General features: G+C 49.9%; 3 protein-coding genes across 3 annotated transcripts; 1 reads left to right on the top strand and 2 right to left on the bottom strand.

Moving 5' to 3' along the window:
• Positions 1–329: 329 nt before the first annotated feature.
• On the bottom strand, positions 330–4,599 carry KD926_007853 (putative leucine permease transcriptional regulator (SAC3); the record flags this gene model as incomplete). The annotated part of the gene is made up of 6 exons (XM_053100745.1): positions 330–967; positions 1,041–1,355; positions 1,408–2,715; positions 2,868–3,825; positions 3,887–4,066; positions 4,132–4,599. The coding sequence occupies 6 exons, from the start codon at positions 4,597–4,599 to the stop codon at positions 330–332; spliced, it is 3,867 nt and encodes a 1,288-aa protein (XP_052955618.1).
• Positions 4,600–9,079: 4,480 nt separating this feature from the next.
• Positions 9,080–14,316, top strand: KD926_007852 (ATP-binding cassette glutathione S-conjugate transporter YCF1; the record flags this gene model as incomplete). Its single annotated transcript, XM_053100744.1, has 9 exons — positions 9,080–9,379; positions 9,448–12,267; positions 12,321–12,424; positions 12,495–12,540; positions 12,591–13,375; positions 13,442–13,596; positions 13,666–13,734; positions 13,840–13,931; positions 14,062–14,316. The coding sequence occupies 9 exons, from the start codon at positions 9,080–9,082 to the stop codon at positions 14,314–14,316; spliced, it is 4,626 nt and encodes a 1,541-aa protein (XP_052955617.1).
• A 7,843-nt stretch (positions 14,317–22,159) lies between these two features.
• Positions 22,160–23,099, bottom strand: KD926_007851 (uncharacterized protein; the record flags this gene model as incomplete). The annotated part of the gene is made up of 3 exons (XM_053100743.1): positions 22,160–22,399; positions 22,497–22,618; positions 22,922–23,099. 3 exons carry the CDS (start codon positions 23,097–23,099, stop codon positions 22,160–22,162), a joined length of 540 nt encoding a protein of 179 aa, XP_052955616.1.
• Between the last annotated feature and the right edge of the window lie 2,908 nt (positions 23,100–26,007).

Raw genomic sequence — 26,007 nt, 5'->3', positions numbered from 1 at the left:
CTTGCCTCAGGCTTCCAGGCACTACGTAATAGTATGAACAGGGTGAATACTGAACAGGCAGTCATTTCAGGGATGATGTAAGTCTCATGATATTTAGCTAACATCCAAAGTATAGACAAAAAGCAAAGTGTGCCAGCGCCATGCATGATAATGTCCCCAGGATATAATGACATCTAATTGACCAAGTAAAAGGACAAAACTTGGCTAAACAAACAAACACAAGATCCTCTCAAAACGCCGTAATGCAATGCAATGTACATGCCGTCAACTGCGAATCTGGCTGCTTTCTGACCAAGCCATCGACCATGGCTGTCCTTGGACACAGGTTTCTACTCGGTCTTTCGCTGCTTCTTGGGGGTGAAATCCAGTGGTTTGTAAGCCAAGCCCCTGCCCCCAGTGGCCCGAATTCTTTGCTCGGTGCGAGACATTGAACGTCCCAGCCCAAGCTCCGTTTCAGGAGCTAAGGCAACATCATATCCATTGACTTGGAATGAAGACTGGGGAGAGTGACTCCGTGAAAGTGAAAACGGGGAGTTTATGCTGCTCTGTGGACTGAAAGACCGTTGTGGTTCAGAGTACGTGGAAAAGCTATCTGAAAGGCGAGGTCCACCGCGAAGAGACTCGGCAGCAATGCGCGCGGCAGACAATAGCATTTCATCTTCATCAATTTGATTGCGCCTCGGGGGCTCAAGTTGAAGTTTTGCGGAAGGTCGTCGGGCAACCAGTTTCTCGATATGTTCCAGAATGGGAAGCGTCGGCAGAGGCTTGACAGATGCCTGGGCCAGCGACTTCTTAGGTGGAGGCGGCAGCTCAGGCTTTGACGCTTTGGGTGGTTTTGTCCCAGTGTCCATTGTCTCCTCTTCGGCATTGTAGACTCTCTTACGACCGGTAGATGACGTTCGCCGTTTCTCGGCTGCTTCTCTGAGCGATGATAACCATACAGGCGCTTGGCCATCTGCTTCGGTTGCTAGAAAGCATAAGTGTGCGTTAGTGAAATCGTTTCTGGTGGCAATGTTGGGAGAATAATCAGGCAGGCATACCACTAGAATCATGGCTGGCGGCTGGTGCCGGTGGGCAATATTGGTGTCCATTCGGTAGCTCTCCAATCGTAGATGTCTGTGATGTTGCAGATGCGAAGGAGCTCTCCGTTATTGTAGATTGTCGCGGTTGAAGGGGTTCTTGTGTTTGAAGTGTTTCATCGGCACTATGAGAGGCCTGCTGCTGAGCGGCGGACGACACTTTAACCCCTGCGTTAATTGCTGGCCCACTATTGGATTGAGGGAGAGCAGCGTGATTTGAAAGGGCGGTATTGGGCGGCTTGGTCGTTGGCGGAGCGAATGAAAACTTCGGGGTTTCTGCAATGTCTTTAGCTAGTCATTTGGGGATATTCTTGTTCGAGAAACACACCATCAGCGTTTTTCGGAGCAAACGGGTTTGAAGAGGTTGGAGGAGGCTCGGAGAAATTGATTTGTAGAGGTTTGGATGCCGCAGTTTGAGGCTGCTGGGCGTCGCTAGTATTACTAGCGTTGCTCGTCTGGCTAGGAAAAGCGAAAGTAGGCTTGACTCCCCCGGATGGTGTCGGTGACTGAGAGAAACTGATCTGTGAATGTTTTGACACCGCATCTTGAGAATGTTGGGCAGCGCTGGTATCGCCAGAGATACTGGTCTGGCTGGGGAAAGTGGAAGTAGGTTTAGCAGCCCCAGAGGTGACCGATGGCTCAAAGATGTTGACTTGTGAAGGTCTCGGAGACACAATTTGAGGCTGCTGGCCGTCCCTGCCATTACCAGAGTCGCTCGTCTGGCTGGGAAAAGTGAATGTGGGTTTGGTTCCCTCTGGGATTGCCGGCGGCTTGAAGAAATTGACTTGTGAGGGTTTCGGAGGCGTGTTTTGAAGCGGCTGGCTGTTCCTGGTATCACTAGTGTCGCTGGTCTGGCTGGGAACTGTGAAAGTGGTATTGGGTCCCCAGGAGACTGACGATGATTTGATTCCATTTGAAAGACTGGAAGACTGGCCTGCAGTCAATCCAGAGCTACTGTTTGATTCCGCATCAGAGACAGTGGGATTGTGGGATGGCAGATCGGGTTCAATCGTATTGGCCTGTTCCAGAGGTTTGCTTTCAAAAAGAGGCGCTGCCGGAAATGGTACAGATGTCTTGCCTGCGTTGTCTAACGGACGAAAAGCAGAAGGGTCGCTTGAGGATTGGACGCCTGCATGTCCTCCAGAGACTGGCGATGATTCTGCACGGACATCGGAGCCGGGCGGCGGAAAGATAGCAAATTCTGGGGAGTTGAATGCCGGAGGAGAGTCCACTTGCGTGAACGGAGCAGAAAACGGTGATACTGGATACGAGCTGTTCGCTTTGTTGCTAAACAAGCTTGTTCCGCCACCGGCAGATGGCTCCAAAAGTGCCTCGCGATTGTTCTGAAGGCTAGAGGCAGACGTCGGCGAGTCGAGGCGAGCGCCTGATTTAAGGGCAGCTTCGTGTGGATAAATCGAGTCGTTATCATCGTCGCTCACAAATAAGGACTCTTCATTGCGATAGTCGCCATATTCCAATGTTTGCGCCCGTGTGTCTAACAACGACGTATCGATCATGTTCAAAATCGCGGCCTCCTTGATGTTGAGCCCAAGAATGATTGCGACTAGTGTTCGACCTCTCCGTTTCGACTCGACGTAAGTTTCAGAAAAGGAATGGCTTGAAGATGGTTGGAAGGCTAGTGAGTTATACAGTTAGTCGAAGTAGTCGAGACATAATGAAAGAAACATGTAGGCCGACATGTCTTCGCCTTGTGTTGTTAGAGACAGCCACCGATGGGCCACTTGATCAAAGAAGCCAGGCGAGACTTTTGCCGAGATCTGCACATACCGTCTGAACCATCAGGACTTCCCCAGTTGAGATACAGCTCGCCATTCTCATTTTCCGCAAATTCCAAACTCTGCTCTTGGCAGAATTCCACCGTCTGTTCTTCTTCATCAAAGCACAGAACGTCTGTCAGCTCGCTTACAGTCCATTCCTCGTTCTTATGCCGCTGAGAAGCGGGCGAGCGACAATATCCTCTCCATATTGACTGGATGGCGGTTTGGCGAACATGATTGAAGTAAATTTCGGCGACGCAGCCCATCAGATAAGATACCGCAGGGGAGCTGATAAGGTTGAAAAACCGGGTATAGAAGCCCTGGGCAATCGCATTGGGCCTTTTGGCATCCAAGGTCCCCTGGGGCTCCCATGTATTGCTGGCAGCTGCATGAAGCTCCAATGCGACTTGAACTCGAGACGACTGCCGAAGCTCCATTGGCCATCTCTGAACACGGGCCTCCAAGTCGGGTCGCTGGTCAAGGATAGAGAAGATGATATAGTAGGCTCGGAACTCATCCTCGTTCGGGAAGAATATCCGCCCTCTGTTATCGTCATAGTAGTACATTAGAGACAACATGGTGTTGTTGAGCTGCTCACGTTCTTGATGATGGTCGAAAGGTTCTTCATTGGCGGGACTGGAAAGCAGATGAAGTGATAGGATGTGGAAACGAGCAATCCTTTCGAGACAAGTAACCGCGATCTTGACATCAGTTGCTTGCGTGAGTTGCTGTACGGAGAAGTCGTTTCGGATGGATCGAGTTCGGTCCCAAACGAACTTATGGATCAACCCAAGGGGTTCCGAGCCACCAACAACATGCCGTGTCAGGTAGTTCATGCTCTGTAGCAGTGTATGTGGGGTCCGGATGTCGGACGGAAGCTGCTCGTCGTATCCTGCAGCGGATCTTCTAAAACGTTTGAGCATCATTGTTTCCATATACTGCAATTCGTTGGTTTTCGGGTTTTGAAACTATTCCAGTAGTATTAGCATATGTGAGATCATTCCCGTTCATCTCGGCGAAGGGGACTACCTTCTCGCTTTTGTCAACCATCTTTTGAACGATACGTTCAACTCGTTCGAACTCCGGACACATGCTCGTGCATGTTCCAACGGGTGTGATCGCTTGTGTCAAAGAAGTTGGTTGGTCAGGATCTGCCATCTGCCCACCTTCAATCGCTTTTTTCCTTTCTTGGGCCCGATCGGCTTTAAGCTGTGTGGTTTGAGTCAGTACACTCACTCAACTCGGCGCAGTGGTACGATTAAGGAAAGACCGACCTGTTCGTAACGGTCGGTGTAGCTCCCTGGATCCCGCATGGTTACATCGGTTGCACCTTTCTCCTTCGCTTGCTTAGATTGATGTCGCTTGCGAGGATCCCTGCTCGAGTCGACCATGTTACCCTCGGGCGTGCCGGACTTCCCTCTCCCTTCACCGGGGTGGGATGTTTTCTTGTGAATTTTCGACTTGTCCCCGACGGGATTGTGTGTCTTGCTTTGTTGGGGCTCCGTTCTAACGGGTCGGGCAGTTCCTCCAGGGCCTCCTCTGCCATTGCCACGAGCACCCCTGTCCCCTCGCGCTCGACCACGAAACCTGGCATCGCCACGGGACGCGCTTCCATTTGCATCTTTGTGAGATGCTTGCGGGGGCGGAGATCCACCGCGTCCGCGCCCGTTCCCACGTCCTCTCGAGGCCGCGGCCGCATCTCCGCGTTTGATCGCATCGAATGGGTTTGACGGACCGGCCATCCTGCCGCGAAGAGCGGTAAGGCCGAGGACGGAGCCAGATTCCGTCTATCTGGAAGTGGCCAGAGTTCAATTTATTTCCTGAGAGAATATTCTTTGATTTCCTGTCACGATCCTTCGTCGGTCGGGAGAAACTGGGGTGATTGAACGAGAGACGCCGAAGCTGATGAATGTGTGATCCTAAAGGTGCTGAACTTCGAGAAGCGTTGGCAAGAACGTAGAGAAAAAGTTAGCCTAATTGGCATGCCAGGTAAATTATGAATCATCGTAGGCGAATGCGACAAGGCATCGGGTGGATGGAGGTGGAATAAAGAATGACAAAGAGAACCGGAGACGATGCGGATCGAAGCGCAAGCAGAAACACAAATGTGGCGCAGTACCTTTGAAAGCGACAGATTGTAATGAAGAGGTACTGTGTTTAGCAACAATAGCAATTCAGGTGAATGCGCTCGTCTCAGGTATTGAATGATTTGGAACAATAATTCGGAGAGGGGCGTCAACTTGGCGGGTTCAAGGATCGTCTCCTCAAGGGAGGCGGGTGATTCTCGAGCGATGAGCGAGTGGATGTAGGACAGGATCTTCCTGTGTCTGAAGACCGCCGATGCGATGTCAGGTGTTGAATTTTGTCGTGTTCACGATGAGCAGGATGGAGGAGAGGAAGCTGGACGCTCTGTCCGACCGTGAAGCTCAGCAAGCGGGTCCACGGGGTACACTGTACAGACGCCTTTGCCGCGCGGCTAAACAGGTACATGCACCGTACAACCACAGTAGGACTAACTACAACTCGAGTGTCCCTTCGACTTTCTTAAGCGACCCGTTTGCTCTGGGTGAAGTATTCCAATCACCAATCTACTAATCATCAATCATTACAACCTACTGACCCGGGGGTCGACTTTCTCTCTAACGTAAGCTTTTGAACTGCTATAATTGTAGAAGATCCAGATGCTTCAGGCAATCCGCCAAACCTCCGCTAAAGGCAAGTTCCGAAGAATATCGTACCAAGCGGAGGATCCCATGAATGAAGCGGAAAACTCCATGATATTAACCATGAAGGTCACGTGAAAGTGAAGATAAAAGGGCCTATCCTGACCCGTAGTTTGTTGATCAAGCAGTCATCCCTTTAATCAATCAATTCAATCATTTTTGACCACTTCGGCAACCTACCCCTGGCATAGAAAACTTCTACAATAATTTCCATCTTCTAAGCACTAACTTATTGATCATATAATCTAGCCTCATGAAAGCCGAGCATAGGTATTCCTATTACACAGAGAGAGGTGTGAAGATTCCATGCTGGTGTTAAAGCTCACACGGTGTTAAACACAAAATCTTAGCGCCTAACACCACCGCACTAATTCCTGACACCGTGCCAACTGCGTTCCTGTGTTTTCTTAGTTTCATACTCAGCTTCGACTGAGATTGCCACAATTCTTTGCCCGTACCATAGTAATATTTTATCTATTATCATGTGTTGTTGTTGTTGTTGTTGCATGCACCTTGTGAGGTGATCAATCAGTGTTGCGGTTAAGGTCTCTACGGCTTGCTGTAGATAGAGGCCTGCCTCTTAACATGGCTGAAGGTCACATTGACTTACTGACAGAAGAAAAAAGCGGCAAGCAATAAATACTACTTACTTAACCTACTTACTGGCTGACTAAAAAGAGTCACTCACAATCAACAACACTTTTATAGCACAGTGCTAAAAGTAATAGGATACGGTCTGTGCGGACACAAAAACAATGGTGAGAGTGGGGTTCGAACCCACGAAACTTTCGTTAGTAGGGATTTACGCGTACGTGGTACGCGGCTTAAATCTACCGCCTTAACCACTCGGCCATCTCACCGAGCTGTTTATTCATATTTGTTGATATTAAATGCTGTGAACTGCGGAACTTAAGCCATTATCTGGTGTTATATTCTGTGAATTTCTGTGAATTGCCATGCAGAACCGATCTGGTCTAGATTCTATCAAGATACAACCCATAGTTGATAAGGACATTCACTCGGCTGACGACACTCGATTTGGTCTTAGGGCATAACTACACGGAGAATAAGCCAGGAGGAACGGGGATATCCCACTGCCATTATCGCTATACTACCAAAATACCGTCGAGTATGGAGAGAAGAAAAGGTCTAAATGAATGTCTTTTCCGCTGAGCAGTTCCAAGAGATGAGGGATCTATGCAGTAAGAATGGCGCAAGGAAGTCCAAGCCATTTCTTCTGCTCTGGTTGGCCACGAAGCTTTGGAGAGCGATAATAAACTAAATACGGGTAGCGCACTGGACAAGGCAATCACTGCGGGCAAAAGGATGACCTTGAAGCCCGAACCATTTCTTCCGATGCGGGTGATCACAAAGCTTTGGAGAGAGATGATGAGTTGGATACTGGTAGCGCACTGGACGAAGCACTCACTGCGGGCGAAAGGGATGATGACATTGAAGCGACAGGACTAACATTACTGCACGAGTGTCCAGTTACAGGAAGCGGGCGGCTCACCATTATCCCAAGAGATCCGCACACAGGTGAGCCTACTAAGCGGATGCCGTTATCAAGGGCACGACTGGTAGTCCGCTCACCGGAACAAAGAACATCGCACCAGTTGGAGAAAGGCATCCCCTAAACAACAGACGACCCAGCATCCCGTTTGGCTTTTCGGCTAACATATTTTTTCAATATAATTATATCAATTGGCTGAATCATCGCTTTTTAATAGATTTAACTATGATAACTTATTATAATTATAAGCCCTTATATGTTTCTTTCACCGAGGCTTGAATTCAAACTTCTTCCAATATATAAATTCAGGCTAGCTGTCCCCTGCGATTTAGACTCCGGAATAATTAGAAGTCACCTTCTTTACCGAACTTCTTGGACTTCTTGCTTGGCAATCAATTACCTGACCTCATGAACAGTATCGCTTCTCATCGATCCAGAACGAAGAGCTCGTATTGTATGAATGGTTCCCAAATGCATGAATGCATGTTCAAACCAACTTTAACTAGAGCGAAAACTTTACATACAGAAGAATTGACGCCCAAGACTTCACACTCCGGGGTATTTTACCGGCATATTGTCGGCAACCTGACTGGGCATGTGAAGGGCCAAACGAGACGTTACAAATGAAGACAATGCACGCATTATCGACGATATCCGATACTTGGAACTTCTCGATAATCATCCGCATGATCCTTGCCCATGTTGGAAATGTCCAAGGAGTAATGGAACTTGCCGGTTTCCTTGGGCTGAAGTTCCTGATTATTGATCCCCAACATGACGAGTGTAGAAACCCATGTGGCTAACGCGATTAGGATCATCGGGAGTTTCGTTGCAAAGGCTCGGATAACGAACGGGTAGTGTGTTCCAGCCCTACAACGAGTAGGCTACAGTGTATAATAACCCCCCTAAGGATTGCAGAGTACAATTGAGACAGATCGTCAGCGTAGACCAGAAAGTCATCGCCTGAAAGAGCTGGAGGTTATCATGAACCATCTACTCCATACACCATCTGGCCAAAAATTTGCGAAATTTCCGAAGGGCCAAGGCGAGCAAACACCACCATTCATGCTGCTAACGGTCTGTATTCAGATTACTGAGTCTTTAGAGTAGATCATTCTCTCTATGATGTTTATGTGTTTCTTACTGTATTAATGACTAGTCCCAGTCAGATATTGAATATATTGAAAGTGACTCATACAGCGGAAATTTCGCAAAATTTTGGCCAGAGGATATACTCACTACCTAACTACTCATAGTTATCCGGCTTGGGTTGCCCCTTTCGGAGCTCCGGCCGAGTGCTTATGTCAGCAGGGATGAGCATCATGTCATTGCCGAGGGTGTTGAGCCTCCGGGGTACAGCACGGCATCCAGGATGCTCAATGGACGGTAGGGATTCTGATCACAGCCAGTGATCGAACCATCACGGAGTAGTCTGGAGGAATGAGGCTGAGAGGGAGATTGAAGATCGGGGGAAGGTCTTCCTAGCGGTGGCATTTCTAAGCAGCTCCGCCCCCACGTGCCAAGATTGTCCACCGCCTCAGTTCGTTATGTCATACTCCGTCTTCGTTTGCAGCACAAGATGTGAGAGACGAGAGTCTTACGGATGAAAGGGACAGCAAAGACTGCACGAGAAATTGGCCCAGGCACTTATTGGCACCGAATCTGAACTCCTTTCCCATTCGAGTCCCCGGCCGAGGGCAGAAGTACGGAGCAAATTCTTTTAAATCCGAAGGCCGAATCCAGTGATTATTTGGTTTAGTAAGCAGCCTGCAGCGTTAACTTAGCGGCTTTAGTCTCTCTCGTTCTCTTCTCTCTCGCCGTTATCTTTCGTCCTGGAACCTTCTTTCTCCACTGTCGCGACCGTCCTTTGCTTGTATTCGCCCTTCGCCCTGGAAAAATTCCCTCTGTTCTTCTTCCTCTTCTCTGCGTGGCCTGAAAGGACCAGGGATCAGGTTAGAAGTTGGGATCTTGTCCCCGGGAAAAAGCATGCCTGACGGCAATTCCCAGGCGATCCTCGGGGATTCTCTCCCGGGATCGCTGGTGTCGCCGTCGTCAAGGCCGGACTCTGCATTCCACTCCCCCAAGCTGCAGCCCTTCTGCGGCGATCCCGAGGGATGGGGACCGTTAAGCAATATTCGGTTCGATCTAACCCCGTGCTTTCTGGATTTGGGTGTCGCTATCGTGGCAGCATGGGGCCTGATCATGGGAGCAGGTGCCCTGTGGTTCCTGTTCAAGAAGAGAATCCCGGAGCCTGTTTCGAAGAACTGGCATTTCTACACGAAATTGGTCAGTTGCACAACCCGATCGCTTTCCCCGTCGCTTCTCCTGCTGACAATAGCGTTACCGCTGGCTAGACCGTCTTATCCGCTTTGATGTTCACGACCGCTCTCCAAGCTGCGATCCAAGTCGAATCCGATCCGAGTACCTGGTTTGTCGACTTTAGATTCTGGAGCTCGCTTCTGGTTTTTGCCTCGCTAGGCGTGATCTTTGCGGTCCAATACTACGAGCATTGGCGCAGTAGACAACCAAACGGCGTCGTCCTTTTCTATTGGCTTTTCTTCGTCATTGCATACGGTATCAAGCTCCGATCGCTTGTGGCACAACACGCCTACCAGGATCGGCTATCATACTTTGTTTGCTTCAACGTGAGCCTGGGGCTAGCAATTCTTGAATTTGGGCTGGAGTACCTAGTCCCGAAAAAGCAGAGTGCTTACAATGCATTGGGTGACGAGGATGAGTGCCCGTACGAGTATGCCGACATCTTCTCGGTCTTGACTTTTAGCTGGATGACCCCGATGATGAAATTCGGGTACAACAACTACCTGACCCAAGACGATCTGTGGAACCTTCGACGACGGGATACAACCCAAGCCACCGGAAATACGTTGGAGGACAACTGGCAGCAGGAACTTGAGAAGCCGAAGCCGTCCTTGTGGAGTGCACTGTTCAAGGCCTTTGGATCTTCTTATTTGCGTGGTGCAATTATCAAGTGTGGTAGCGATATGCTTGCTTTCGTTCAGCCACAGCTTCTGCGCATTCTGATCGACTTCGTCAATTCATACCGGACAGATGACCCTCAACCTGTCATCCGAGGCGTTGCAATCGCCTTGGGGATGTTCCTAGTTTCGGTGTCTCAGACTCTATGTCTTCATCAGTATTTCCAGAGGGCTTTCGACACTGGTATGCGGGTGAAGTCGGGATTGACCGCGATGATCTACGCCAAATCTTTGCGCCTTTCGAGCGAGGGACGCGCCTCGAAGACCACTGGTGATATCGTCAACCACATGGCAGTTGATCAGCAACGTTTGTCCGACCTGACCCAATTTGGTATTCAGCTCTGGTCGGCACCTTTCCAAATTACTCTTTGCATGATCTCCCTTTATCAGCTTATTGGAGTCAGCATGTTTGCTGGTATTGCCATGATGATCTTGATGATTCCGCTCAATGGTGTTATCGCTCGGATGATGAAGCGTTTGCAGCTCAAGCAGATGAAGAACAAAGACGCACGTTCGAGATTGATGACTGAAATCCTGAACAGCATCAAGAGCATTAAACTCTATGCCTGGAACACTGCTTTCATGAACAAGCTCAGTCACATCCGTAACGACCTCGAGTTGAACACTCTCCGGAAAATCGGTGCCACCCAGTCAATTGCCAACTTCACCTGGCAATCGACCCCATTCCTTGTTTCATGCTCCACTTTTACCGTTTTTGCCCTGATAGATAGTCGGCCATTGACAACCAGTGTTGTTTTCCCCGCGCTGACGCTTTTCAATCTGTTGACCTTCCCTCTGTCGATCTTACCTATGGTCATCACCGCTGTCATTGAAGCTTCGGTGGCTATTAACCGTCTGACAGACTATTTCACCGCCGAAGAATTGCAGACCAATGCCGTAAAATACGAGGATGCGGTCGCTCATGTTGGGGATGAGTCCGTCCGGATCAGCGAAGCCTCGTTTACCTGGGACCGATATGACGGCACTCATGTTATCGAGAACATCGACTTCAGCGCTCGCAAAGGAGAGCTCAGCTGCATTGTTGGCCGGGTTGGTGCCGGAAAATCGTCCCTTCTGCAGGCGCTCCTCGGGGACCTGTGGAGAACCGATGGAGAGGTCGTGGTGCGCGGTCGCATCGCCTACGTTGCGCAATCGGCGTGGGTGATGAACGCAAGCGTGCGCGAGAATATCGTTTTTGGACACAAATGGGATCCTCAGTTCTACGACCTGACCGTGGAAGCGTGTGCTTTGCTGGACGATTTCAAGAATCTTCCCGATGGCGACCAGACTGAGGTTGGAGAGAGAGGAATTTCTCTCTCCGGAGGACAGAAGGCCCGTTTGACTCTTGCTAGAGCGGTGTATGCTCGTGCGGACATTTACCTACTTGACGACGTCCTGTCCGCTGTCGACCAGCATGTCGGCAGACACCTCATCAACAAGGTTCTTGGACGCACCGGTATCCTTAACACCAAGACCAGGATCCTTGCTACAAACGCTATACCGGTTCTGAAGGAGGCCGATTTCATCGGCCTTTTGCGGAACAAAACTTTGATCGAGAAGGGAACCTACGAGCAGCTGCTTGCTATGAAGGGCGAAGTTGCCAACCTTGTCCGGACCACGATGAACGACTCGGATGACGATGGTTCAAGCAGTAGCGATGGCGCTGGCCTTGCTAGTGCTGAAAGCTCGGAATCTGCTACGGTGACCGATAATCTGGACTCGGAAGCCTCCGACCAAGAGGAGGCTGAGCAGGAAGTTGGCTCGCTTCTCCCCATCCGATCTGGCAATCAGCGACGTTCAAGCACCGTGACTTTGCGACGTGCCAGCACTGTCAGCTGGTCTGGCCCTCGACGGAAGCTCGCTGACGAGGAGAACGTTTTGAAGTCGAAACAAACCCAGGAAACCTCGCAGCAAGGCAAAGTTAAATGGAGTGTTTATGGTGAATATGCCAAGAACAGCAACATCATCGCCGTGTGTTTCTACATGGTCGCCCTCCTGGGAGCTCAAACCGCCCAAGTTGCCGGCAGTTACTGGTTGAAGTATTGGTCGGAGCAGAGTGAACTGAACCCGCATCTCAAGGTCGGAAAATATATCGGCATCTACTTGGCCTTCGGTATCGGATCCTCTGCGTTGGTCATCGTGCAAAACCTTATCTTATGGATATTCTGTTCGATTGAAGTAAGCTTTTCCAGTCCAGAATCGCATGCGAACTTCTATTGATGGTCTCTTAGGCGTCGCGGAAACTTCACGAGCGGATGGCATTCTCGATCTTCCGTTCTCCCATGAGCTTTTTCGAGACTACGCCGTCTGGACGGATTCTCAATCGATTCTCAAGGTAAATACACACCACACCTTCTTGCGTCTCCAGTACAAAGCCATCGATGGAAGCTAATTACGTTGTCTAGTGACATTTACCGTATTGATGAGGTTCTTGCTCGCACATTCAACATGGTAAGTTGCCAAGCTCGATTTATATTGACCTCCTGTTAACTCTGTTCTAGCTGTTTGGAAACTCCGCCAAGGCAATCTTCACGATGGTTGTCATCGCCTCCGGGACTCCTGCCTTCATCTTAATCATCATTCCGTTGAGTTATGTGTACTTCAGCTACCAGAAGTATTATCTGCGCACCTCCCGGGAGTTAAAACGCTTGGACAGTGTTACTCGCAGTCCCATCTTTGCCCATTTCCAGGAGTCTTTGGGAGGCATCTCAACCATCCGTGCCTATCGGCAGGAGAACCGGTTTACTCTCGAGAACGAATGGCGTATGGACGCCAACCTCCGGGCTTATTTTCCGTCCATCAGCGCGAATCGATGGTTGGCCGTCCGTCTCGAGTTCATTGGTTCGGTTATCATCTTGACATCCGCGGTCCTTTCGATCATCTCGGTCTCGACCGGTAGTGGCCTCTCTGCAGGAACGGTTGGTCTGGCCATGTCGTATGCTCTCCAGATCACCCAATCTCTCAACTGGATCGTCCGGCAGACCGTCGAGGTGGAGACCAACATTGTCTCCGTGGAGCGTGTTCTGGAGTATGCCAACCTCCCCAGCGAGGCACCCGAGGTGATTTTCAAGCACCGTCCGGCGATTGGCTGGCCGGCGCAAGGCGCGGTTTCCTTCAACAACTACAGCACACGTTACCGCCCAGGACTCGACCTCGTCCTCAAGGACATCACGCTAGACATTAAACCGCACGAGAAGATTGGCGTGGTGGGTCGTACGGGAGCGGGCAAGAGCTCACTGACTCTAGCGCTCTTCCGTATCATTGAAGCGGCTCGCGGACACATTAGGTGAGGACCGCTGCCTGAAGATATGAGTCTGAGCCCAAAAATGCTGACCGTATTTTCCCCCTCTAGTATCGATGGGCTGAACGTGTCTACCATTGGTTTGTTCGATCTGCGAGGCCGTTTGGCCATCATCCCCCAGGATCCTGCCATGTTTGAAGGCACCGTCCGAGATAATCTGGATCCTCGCCACGCGCATGACGACACCGAACTGTGGAGTGTCCTGGGTACGTTGGGCTTGACGCACTGCATACGGCGGCAACATAAATGGGGTTAGCTAACTTGTTATCTCGCAGAGCATGCACGACTAAAGGATCACGTTGCGCAAATGGAGGGTCAGCTCGATGCCCGAATCCAGGAAGGAGGTACGTATCTCGGCCTTCTACGGTGCCACTCACCCCGTAGTTCTGGCCCGTGGTCTTCTCTCTAGTTGCATCTTGTCGAATATGGAGCTAACGTGGACATGACAGGATCCAATCTTAGTCAAGGCCAGCGCCAGCTGGTTAATCTTGCACGGGCATTGCTGACGCCTAGTAATATCCTGGTGCTTGATGAGGCCACAGTAAGTAGCCACCGAAACATTTTTTCCCTTTTGCTTCTCACCTTCACCGATATTTCCCAAACCACCCTATGAAGATTTTTCTCCCTGATTTAATTTTTAAATTAAACACGATGCTAACGCCACTGGCCAGGCCGCGGTGGATGTGGAAACGGATGCATTGCTTCAACGCACCTTGCGCAGTAGCATCTTCTCGGATCGCACCATCATCACCATTGCCCATCGCATTAACACGATCATCGACTCCGACCGGATCGTGGTGCTAGACAAGGGCCGAGTGGCCGAGTTCGACACGCCCAAGGAGCTGATCAAGCGTGGCGGTAAGTTCTACGAGCTAGTCAAGGAGGCCGGTTTGCTTGAAGGCGAAGGCCTGGCACTGGTGCAATGATCCTGGCATTCTCGACACCATGGGCTACGGGGGTAGATTCTACGGCTTCCGGTTGATCCCTTTGAAGACAAGGTGGTCAAGGTGCCCCCCCCCCCTCTCCTCTATTGACCGCATCTTGGGCCACCATTACCTTTATCCTCTACGGATGCTTGGTTTTATCCCTTTCGTTTCTTTTCACGAAAGGGATTCGAACCTCCCTGAAGGATGTTGGGGGGCAACCCCCTGGTAATGTGTGGTGTTATGCTCCGCCCTCGGACTCGGACCTCGACCTCAATACAGACAGAGAACCGAGTCAATTTCTACGAGGATAGACACCGGACCATACAAAAAAGGAACCAGAACCGGCAACGGCAATAGAAAAAAAAAAAGAAAAAAAGTACGATTGGCACTTTCTGGCGTTCAAAAAGGGAGTTCTCGCTTCCCCCTGTTTATCATTTTGTCCTTCCTCATGTCCATCTAGTGTTCTTGGGAACTGTCATCAAAAAGCAAAAAAGTTGTACCCTTTACATATAATGAATGAATTCAAACTTGTCTATATATATAGTCCTACTTTCCCACAACCAAAGGAATCAAATCAAATCAAATCAAGTACACCGTACGATGATGACCTCGAGGTCATCTGAACGAGGGGCGACAAAAAAACCAAACAGAAAAAAGGGGGTCACAGAGCAAAAAAAAAAAAAAAAAGAAACAAAACCATACAATAGCAACCGAAGCAGGTAAACAAGCAGCGCGTAGAGACAGAACCAATGGATGTGTCAACAGTAGCGGTGTAGGGATATCGACTGCATTGCATGCTGCAGAACAGTTGTCTTTGCAATCGCCGGGGGTGGAAGGCAGGCAGGCAGAGACAGGGAGGGGAGGGGTAGGTTAGGAAAAAGAAAAGAAAGGAAGAAAAAAAGTATGTATTATTAATCCTGACATTGCATGAAGATAGAGGGGAAGAAAAGGGAAGAGAGCTTTTATTATGATTACCGTGTATGGCGTATGCTAGGCTAGGTTGATTGATTATGATTATTACAATGGTATTATGATATTAACTACATATCTAGTTACCTAATTTGATACGAGGGGTTTTTTTTTCCTTTCTGGGCTTTTGTTTCTTTCTGTGTGTGTCTCTGTGCGCGCGTGGAAAACTAGCGTACCTAGAGATTGACTGAATACCAGTTAGTTACCTGCGACATCCCAGCCACCGCCACACTGGAGTAAATTTGATCAATTAACTATCTACAGAGTTGGTGGTCAGAGGCATTCATTGGCATTACTGTGGCTGTCATAACCACCTACTGTACCGGTTAAAGTGGCATGACAAATAAGTATACAGTAACCCAAAATAGCCGATAGTGAGGGGTCCCGTGACTCGGCCGATCGATCTCCAGGACGGAGAAGTCACGGACTCTACAGTGAATGTACAGTCGATATCTCGTGTGGCGAACCTGTTGCCTCAGTTGGCTGGCTGGCTGAAGAAAACCGGACAAAAGAAACTCAATCGAGAAGTGGTCGTTCAAGACATGCATGATGCTATCGACGGCATTCAACCACGATGGCGAAACCTATTGAAATAGATGAATAAATAATAATAAAAAAAGGCTGAGAATGAACTAACTCTATGGACCATGGACGAGACCTCCTCGCGACAATTCCTATGGCCGAAAAATCAGCCGGACATCTGGAAAAACTCAAACTCAACTCAAGTCAACTCAAGTCAAGCGGGCAAAGGAACTCCTTCGTCTATCGCGGCGGAAAAGGTCACCGGGACAAATGTCGTCCACGGGAACTGGAGAGGCTGGCGGCTGCCGGGGAGGGGAAGGGAATGGATCGATCTTGCATACGGCCAGACAACGGACCTGGTAATCGGGTCTGCACTATCCCCAAAAGTAAAACATTGAACCAGAGTTCAGAGTTCAGACTCCAGGCTACTCCGTAAAGGAGGCGAGAAAAGAGTGGTGGTTTGGGGTTCGTTGGGAGGGGCCGAAGGAAGTCCAGCTTATCCACTTCCACGTCTGTTTTGAGCGTCGTGCAGAGCGAGTCGGAGGGAGAATTTGGGAAATTGGATACATGATGAGGGGTCGCGGGGTTTGATCGTGATTTTTATAGCCCCTTTGCATCATGGGTTGGAAGGGGGAGATCGAGGAGAGATCCTCCCGCTCGATCGTAGTAGGGAGTAATTATCGTCATCATATAGTATTTCTACAGTATGTTCCATGTTAGAGTATAGTATAGTATAGTATAGTATACTACGGACCACAGAAGAGTAGAACAACTGCCGTAGAAAAGACCAGAACCCCCGCCACGCCTACCGATGAACCCATCAATACGAGCCACTCTCTATCTAGAACAATCGATCTCGAATATCAAATGCCAGTGCCAGACCTCCACTGGACCTCGATCCACCAACGCTCAGGCCGTTGATTTTAGCCCCGGCCAAGAGATTCCTTGCTTCGGCTTTCGCTCCTCGCTCGATAGTTCAGTCGATCCATCAGACAGCGGCAACTCAGGGACCTCTCTCCGCCCAGAGTTCCCTCTTCCTTTCGTTCTTTCGTTTCTCTGTTCCCAGGATAGCCCTACGACGAGGGACAGTAGTCGATGGGTCCTGAACAACTGGCCGTGGCCTATTTGTCCAGCCACACACGGGGTACACTTTAGGTGGATCGTGAGAATCGTGGAGGACCCGGGATTGTGCAGAATGAGGATGCAATTCTCTGTGCTCAATGTATCTTCATCATCTCCGTTTTCGAGATTAACTTTGCACTGTATCCAACCGGTGTGGCTCTCGGGCCCGTCCGACGGAGGAATTCCCTGCAAGAGACCAAAACCACGCCGTCAGGAGGGTTAGGAGGTAAAGAAGAGGGCCAAAAAGATCGAAGAGAATAAAAAATAGATAAATAAATCCAAGAACCCGTGACGGATTGTCAGGACTCGATCCGGCCCGGAGAGTGGTTCTACATGCTCGGATCTCGATCACGAAGCGCACGATAGCGTTCCGCCTAAACAGCAGGTGTCCGGATGCAGAAATCGATTGTAAGTTGAAACAATCGCCTCCTTTCGTTTCTTTTTGGTCCGGTTGGTCCTGGACTTCAAGTTTCAACAAACCCTTGTTGTCGATCCCCCTTCAGTTCAGTCACTGCAGGCCACACGCACTAACTAACTAAGTTACTGGCTAGTATTCAACAGCCTTCAACAGCCATTTCGAGTAATTCCTCCGTGCCCTCCGTCATCCGGTCTGTGTCGTCTGTGCTCTGTCCTCTATAGAAAGTCTTCCAACTACACACCGATCAAGAACTCTATCTACATGCTACATCCCAGACGAAACCAAGCCTCCCTGTCTGCATGCGACCGAGTGAACCCAGGAAACGATCATGACCAGTGGATCATGCACATCCGTAGTTCTAGAACCCGGAATTGGTGAGCCCTCGATGGAGTCCTCGATAAAGAAGACAAGGGTAACCTGGCCTTGAGGCTGGAGTAGCAACTAGAAAGAAGTACACAATACGGAGACACTGGGTCCTCGTCTCCATATCTCAACCCAGACCATTTTAGCGAGTCGTTGACCTGTCAATGATGGACCGGTACGGCTTAATCGACACTAACTACTGTACACCGTAGGTGAGGTGGCAGTTGGAGAGACCGGTAGGAAGGATTTAGAGCCGGCCTTTTCTGCGTTCTTTGTCTACTTGATGAAGGGCACAGAAAAAGAAAGCAGAAAACGGTCGAGTCGAGTCTAGGGCCATCCCTGATCATGGACGTGCATCACGTAGTACAGGGTCCGGTCTTGGTTCCTTCGCCGAACCAGACCATTTAACTATATACGGAGTACTGTGTACGTAGGAATCGTTTCTAGGAACGACCCTATAGCCAAGTCATTCGGACAGTGCGTAGATCCCTCGAAGCGAGATCTCGTGAAGAAGTGCGACACGCATTGAGAAACCCGGGCATTTCAGTGGTTTGATCGACGACGATCACCAACTCCGTTTGAGGGCCTTCCAATTGAGGAGGCAGAACAGAATGTGTAGAAATGTGGAGAATGACATTCGGACGAGAAAATGACGGACAACCAAAGTCAGCCAGCCAAACGCCCACCGAGACCGAGAATAGAAAGGGACTGATATCATCGCCGTGCAGCACCCACGATATTTGCATCCGACAACATGGATCATCCCTGCTCTGCTTCCCGGCCTGGGACCAATAAACCCGACAGTGGTGGAGGCAGCACGCCGCGGGCATTTTACGGACCAATAGCCCCCCTCCCCCTGTTCCATCCGGATTTCTTGAATCATGACCGATTGAACTGCCTGCATCTGGGATCCACTCCGCGCGGGTCCCAACCATGGTCAGATTTCGCGCGATCCGATTTATTGAGTGATTTATTTTATTTTATTTTATTCCTGTCTCTTAGGCGCGGGCGGAAGTCGGATACTTGATCCTGAGTCTCCAGTTTCTCCAGTTTCTCCAGTTTTCCTGCGTGTTATCCTGTACGGAGTATGGAGACTGGAGTCCTGCCCACTCGTTGGGTTTCTTTTTCTTCTTCTTCGGCAGGCCCTCTTTTTCATGTCCCGCTTTCCCTCTCCCCTCCCATTACGGAGAAAGAGTATATCAGATCCTCATCATCTATCATATTCCCACCACCCAACCCACCCAAAAAGAGAGCGAAAAGAGTGAAATCAGACATCGCCATCCCATCTGTCACGAGAAGCACTCGGACACGGCCATGCACCTTGCCGTCTCTCCCCGTTGCGCGTTCCCCCCGGCGCATGAGATCAGCTGTAACACAAATATTGACTTGCAGCAAATGGGGGGCACGGAAATTCAAATTCAAATATATCGATCGCAGCAGAGTCCTCCGTGGAAGGTTTATTGGGCTTCGTATCCGTTTGGTTCCTGTTTTCCTTGTTTTCTACTAACCAGGAGGAGGAAATGGCTCTTGATTGATATGAGCTGTTCCAGAAGGTAATTGACGAGTCCAGATTGATTATTCTGTACGGATACTCAGTACGGATCCTCCGTCGCTAATTAGGGTAGGGAACGGGAAGGCTGGTCTTCCCCGCCCGGCTCAGACCTTGAAGTGAGGAAGTAACGTAACTCTAGGCCGAATTGCAACTATGTGGGCGAGTTCCATGGTTCGGAGGGCAACGCTTTGACTTTCCCGGCATTACCCGCAACCTTGAGGTGGATGGCACAAAACTCTACTTTTTTAGTGATAGGGTGCTGGGTGAGGGTTATTGCATGTGGGCGTTTGAACCATACGCCTAAGGTGAGGGTACGGAGCATCCGTAGGCGGTTTCATTATGCTTAACGATTCTGCACCATGCAATCTGCTGGACTGAAACCGTCGCTTTGAGGATACCTAGTACCTAGTACCTACCTTCCTCTGACGGGTGTTAGTCTGTATACCTAGACTAGGTGCGGAGTAGTTACCTACTGTGTTGCGTATAATCCAATCATCATGGCAAAGTCCAGCCGGATACTATCGCCGATACATGCTATCTGCCCCGGTCCCCCACAAACCATGTTGCTTTTTTTCTTTTTTTCTTTTTTTCTTTTTTTCTTTTTTTCTTTTTTTCTTTTTTTCTTTTCCTTTTTCAAGTTTCTCTCGAGTTACCTGTCTCCTCGGAGAATAGCTTATCTAATTCCTCTGGATACAGGAGACTACGTGCATACAGTAGTATTGTCGTACAACAGATATATTCGATACCTCTCATTACATGCAGAGTGTTCTGCATAGGCTCGGCCCGGTCGGGCGATGGAATGGGCCATGGGGAGACTGGACTGGACTGGATCGAGGATCCAGTATTCTGTAGTTAGTTAGTTCGTTGATCTTTTCTTGTCTTCTTTTTCGTTTTTGTTATTGAGTATGATGTATCAGAGATATGGGATTAGCTTGGATTTGATATGATTTGAGTTGAGTGGTGGCACAGAAACGCGATATGCTCTTTTTGGTTTGTCGTATTGTGTTTATTGATTCGGGGGAATATCTACTCCGTTATGAGGTCTAGATGTGGTGGATTATTTTGTCTCATGCTGGCTTTTGGGCGTCCTTGCTGGCTTGAAAGGCCGGAATTAGTTAACTACACAGTACATACATACCTGAGGCCGTAGAGGATGACTGATCTATCCTGGATGGCCAAAAGGGGATAAAAAGGCAGTAAGTACTCCGTAGTCAGTAAGCTCTGGCAGCCCGCGTCGCCGCCTGATCCTGTCGAGTCGTTGTCTCACCGGTTCGTAAACCGCTCGCGACCTTAACTATATACGTACATATGGATAGAAACTATGCAGAAGGACCTCAGTGCACTCCGTACAGACTGCAGACTCGGCAACGACATTATTCGTAACAAATCCATCCGCAGTCTACCCAAGTTTAATGAGTGCCACGTCAAATGTTTAATTAGTCATGCCTCGCCAGGGGAATTGCAGCAGAATCCCAGTCCGACGCCCCATATGAGCTCCATAACATGTCAGAGAGTGGCCGGGAAAGGAGCTGGACCGCCGACTGCAAGGATCGGTTTCCCATCAACCTGGCGTCGGGTTCACTGTTCCTGATAAGACCCAGAAGACAAAGATACCTTTATCCCGGGAAAGGGAAACGCATGAGCAAAAGGGGAAAAGGGGAGATTGGAGGGACATGCCCGGGCGCGCGAGGACGACGGTACTTTATGTCATCCAGGTCACCGGTTCCCTTCCGGACAAGGATGCATGAGACGCGATGAACACAATCCCAGGAAAGCAGATCGGTTCTCACGATGCGAGAAGGCGATTGCACCTCATCGACCAATCATCGGGCTCAATCTCGGAGAAGGCTGTACTGAATGATGGCGTGGAAGCGGGTCTGACTGCGCTCGGTGGGGGGTCTGGACTGTCACTGACAGGGCTTTGACAGGCAGATCGTATATTTGCTTTTGATGACAAGCGTTGGCGACGTTCGGTCCGCGCCCCCCGGGCCGCCGTCCCCGCCCCGCTTTTTTAAGTCATAAATTCACATTGATTTTCAATTTCTTCCATGGGTGACGGGGCTGCCTTCTTTCATGACTTTCGGTCGGTCCGCCTGCCTGTCAGATCTCCCTTCCCCCTTTTTGGTTCCTCTCTCCTTTAATCTACTATTTTTTTATTTTTATTTTTATTTTTATTGTTTTTGAAGGAGGCTGGTGCCGGGTGGAGACGGTGTCAGTCAAGTGTCAACAGCCCCCAGGGCCAAATCCCAAAAGTACGGGTTGGGCGGGGGGTCGCGTCGCCCAACTTAACGCCTTAGCTGACAACTAGTCGGATCCTCATCCCCAATGATGGGTTCTGCTTTGGCTCTAGTCCCCAACGCTAAATTGGCTCTTCGGACACTTTGGAGTTTGGAGTTGGAACATTGGATGCGGTGTCTTTGGGTTCTTTGCCTGTTTCCCGCGATCACCCGACAATCGGTATATTGAATTCCTTGAATCGCGTAACCGTACCTGAGTTCCAAACGAGGCTTTGTCAGCCCTTGATGACGCCACGGAGCCTGATCTGCTGCGTACAAGGGTCGATTCTGCACGTCGCGCTTGCGTTGCAGGGGTTGGAGGGGCGCCATTATTATGAGACTCGACCGCTTTCCCTGTGTAGGGATGTAATATTGGAACTGTGCGTTCCGTAGTATGTAGAGTGTAGGCATTACGGTGTAGTATCCGTAGTATGTACTTTCGTCAGTGTACGTGTAAGATCCTGCCGATGAAGATGAATCTCGTCATCGATATGACCCACCCCTGGAACTCATTCCCGAGTTGCAATTGCAAATCGTGATCCGGTCGTATTCCGCATTTCATTATGTTACCTGAAGAGCCATATCGGAAGGGATTTCATCCATGGCGGTCGAACTACTCAGCTAGGGCTTGCTCGTCGGTGGAACCTCGCCTCGGGACGTCGGAGTTACGATGTTTCGGTTCCAGTTCCAGCTCCAGCTCCAGCAGGTTCTTTCGTTCTTTGCGAACCAGGTACCTGGATCCCAATGAGGCGGCACACACGGCAATCCTTCACCCACTTCTCGCTTCTTATCACGGCGGTTATACCCTGACAGGAACTGATCTGATCCTGATCGCCTCGCGACTCCGTGGTTAGTGTAGTCCTAGCACCGGGTTATCGTCAGCCGTGAGGACCAAAGTACAAAATGAAGCGATTACTATACGGAGGATCAAGCCAGAACTACCAATAATCACAGCCACCCCTCCCTCATCTTGGTCATTGGACTCGGAGGGCTGCCAAGGCGTGTTGCCCCTCGCCTGAACTTCTGAAGCACCAACTTTAGGCCCACCGACCTGCCCGATCGGGAGATGGTGAGTTCCAACTAGGAGGAAAGTTAGCAGTCAGCGAGTCCCGGAGCGCGATAAGTATTGTCACTGGATGAAGACCTTTAGGGTCGTCCGACTGGCAGGCGCTGTCGGATCCAATAAGGATGTCAGGGCTCACCTTTAATCTCCTCGGGCTCTCCACTTGGGGCTGTCACATTTTACCCCCCTTTCTCCTAAATTTCTGTTTTCCTAGTTAGTTCGGTTAGTTCGTCAGTTAGTTAACCATCCCGTCTATCGCTTAGTCACTGAGGTCTTTTCTCATGTTTCTGATCATCGACATATTACCGAGTAGTCATGACTTCCTAATTCTGTTGGGTGCAGACGACGAAGAAATGAACCAGGTGGGGGGAGGTCGTCAATGGGGAGTGGGATCGAGATTATTTTCAGTTCCTGCTGGTCTCGCGTCTCGAGGGGAGAAAGCGGTAACCACGGGACACCTGCCTCAGGCGGTCGTCGAGGCATCCATCGGTCGGCCATCGCGGCGATGATGATTGATGACATCAAGCGGAAAAAATATCCTGGTCAGTCTCGTTCTACTATACTAATTATAATACTATCAACCTGCCAACTGTCATGACTCTGGCAACGTTTTCCCTCCTGCACACCGACGTAATTGCCTGCCTCGTACATATGCAAGCGACAAGCCCGTCCACTGACCGACTCCCAAGTGATCTTGATATCGTGGCGGTGAGTCTTGCCATGAACTGGACATGCATTCATTTCTACCGTCCCTATCGGCGCTGACCGCCCCCTTTTCTTTTCCACACCGTTTGATGTTTGCTGCATGTAGTTATCTCCTGTTTACAGTAGAAACCCCTCATGCCGCCACGTTGCGACTCCATGCCGCCATAAGAGCTGCACTGGAATCATGGCACGTTTCGTCGGTGCACGTCATCGCGGCTGGCCATTCGATTTACTTTTTTGGTCGCGAGGTGAGAGACGGTCTAGAACCTGCCTTTGGGGCTGATCTACCCCCCCCTACGGAATAATCTACACAGTACACACACTGTCTGTGTACTTGACTTTGGCATGTCTTGCTGACTCTCGGGAAGTATCGTACTTTGTCTCGTTTACTAATGGGAGGTCCGGGTGATGGTCACCTGCTTGAAAATTTAAACCCCTAGCCTCTCTAAAAGAAAGTGCCTGACAAGACAGGGGTGTGAAGCAGTTTGACCCGATGGCGGTGGTGAAAATATAGTTCGTCCACACCAAGCCTGTAATCACTGATGCGACTCGATCATGGTCGTGTCCGAGCCTTTAGACGAAATTTTATTGTCACGATACAAAGAAAAATCCAGGAGCCTAGTCCAAGTACTTCTGTCAACTTCGAATTGATTGCTATTGCGACTCCCTAGTGCCTACTAAGTTGTAGGGGTTGAGCACTAGCATTTATTACCTTTGTTGTTCTTTTACGCGTATCCCTAGCCTGCACTATTTTGTCTCCCGCACAGGAATTAGTGGTTTGGGCCTGGAGCCGGTGCCCGCCGAGGCGCTCCTCGTTTCATTACATATCTTATCTCAATCAATGCCAGAATTTCCGGGTCAGGAAGATCAAACCATCTCCTCGGAGTAAATCAGCAGTACGTGCCCAGAGAACTATATCTCGAGTATGTTATCTGTCCCATTATAGTTATCGCACAGCATACTGCAACCTATTTTCCCTATGGTTTCTTTTTTTCTTCGCCCAACTTAAACCGGGTGAATAACATGCCATGTGCGGTCAGGTTTCAGCTTGGGGCCAAACCCACAGAGGGCAGTAGCAAACAGTGTACTTTTTTTTTTTCTTCTCCTGACGGTGTAGGTAGACAGCAGGGTGCCACCTCGATGCCCAAATCGCGCAAAATCAAGATTTGGTTTGATTCCTTCGTACTACCTCCAGAGGCAAAGTCTATCGTATGCCATGCCACAACCCCACCCCCATCCTTAATTCGAAATTCCAATCACCGTTCCAGAACGCGACATTGACAATCTGGCGTGCCCGTCGGCAAAAGTTACCCGCGGCGCCGGAAGACAAAAAAAGTAGAAACAAGCTGGAAGGGGACAGGGACAGTATAGACTGCGAACTATAACCAAGCCCTCCCTTTCTCCGGAGTGGCCATCATGAGTGATCGATTAGCCCGACTCCGTATGGCCACCGAATATACTTTCAGGTCGTCTTGACTTTCGGCAATCGATGGAGTCTGATCGCCGTCTAGGTAAGGCAACGCCCGAGACCCTCCCGCGGTCTGCTGTCATTTGGTCTGCCCCTGGCATTTCCAACGACCAGGTAAGGGGGAGCAGCTGGTTAGACTGTAGCAGATTGACAGCCGGGTGGCAATCCAGAACTTAGTCTGTTGGGACCGATTTAGGAAATTCCTTCTCGATGCGATCGAAGGTCTTGTACTATATAGAGTATCTACTTACACGCATGGATACATACATATACACGGAGTCGTACAAAGAAACCTGATAGGTAGGTAATCTCCACTCTCCACGGGCAACAGACCGACCGGATTATCCGAGTCGTGTATTATGTTTGATTTGTGCTGGCCTACTCTCTTATTTTCTTTGTCTTAAACGACCTCAAGTAGTTGCAGTGTGTGGAAGTTCTAACATCTTAGACCCTTCTCAGTAAATACCTAGCGACAGAATGACCCCCTCGGGCCTAGGTTGCGAATATTTCCCCCGCTCACTTTCCAGCACTCTTTTACGTCAAGTAGCGTACCTACAGTAGTTAACCTTTTATTTCGCTTTTGCGGTGCAGGCATTAGAAATGGTCAGTTGCTCTGTGGCCGTGTCAGCTCTGGATTTAAACCCTGACTGCGATCAACCACCATTAATATTGGCAAGGTCTCCCCTACCCCATACTGCGGGCTTAAACTCTCCCTGTACCCTGGTATGTACACACTTCGGCTGGCTTCCTAACCTGATTCAGGGAACTAGAGCGGAAGGTCTGTTTGTGCCCTCCCGGTCAATGCTACACCGGAGTACGCTCGGTATGTCACCTTTCCCCTCACTGGGAGGGGCCATTCAGGAATTCAGAACATAGAGGCTCACGGAGAAAAGAGTTCTCATCACTTGCTCGTTCCTTCGTACTGTGTACTGCGTACGTACACATCCTCAGTACCTACATAATTACCCCCAGTACGATAAAACACCATAGTCACTTAACCACTGACCACAGCCTAAGCCCGTAAGTCGAATCCCACAGTCCAGCGTCTCGGGCCATGCACAAGCCCCCCTTCAGCCGATCGTTCCTACGGTTGGAAGATCGTCTGGCGAAGGGGGACAGCTCCTCGAGCTTGCTCATTGGCCTGCGGGGGTCTGTGGCTAGCGTCGGGGCACATTCGGTTGAGATCCGCCCTGATCGAAGGGGGGAGGGTTGGGAAATGACTGGCTTGCTGAG

Source organism: Aspergillus affinis, assembly GCF_023601865.1.
Source record: "Aspergillus affinis strain CMG 70 chromosome Unknown NODE_49_length_218823_cov_86_643632, whole genome shotgun sequence".
Taxonomy (NCBI): domain Eukaryota; kingdom Fungi; phylum Ascomycota; class Eurotiomycetes; order Eurotiales; family Aspergillaceae; genus Aspergillus; species Aspergillus affinis.
Note: the sequence above shows the minus strand (reverse complement) of the source record. Positions and strands in the feature narration are given on the sequence as shown.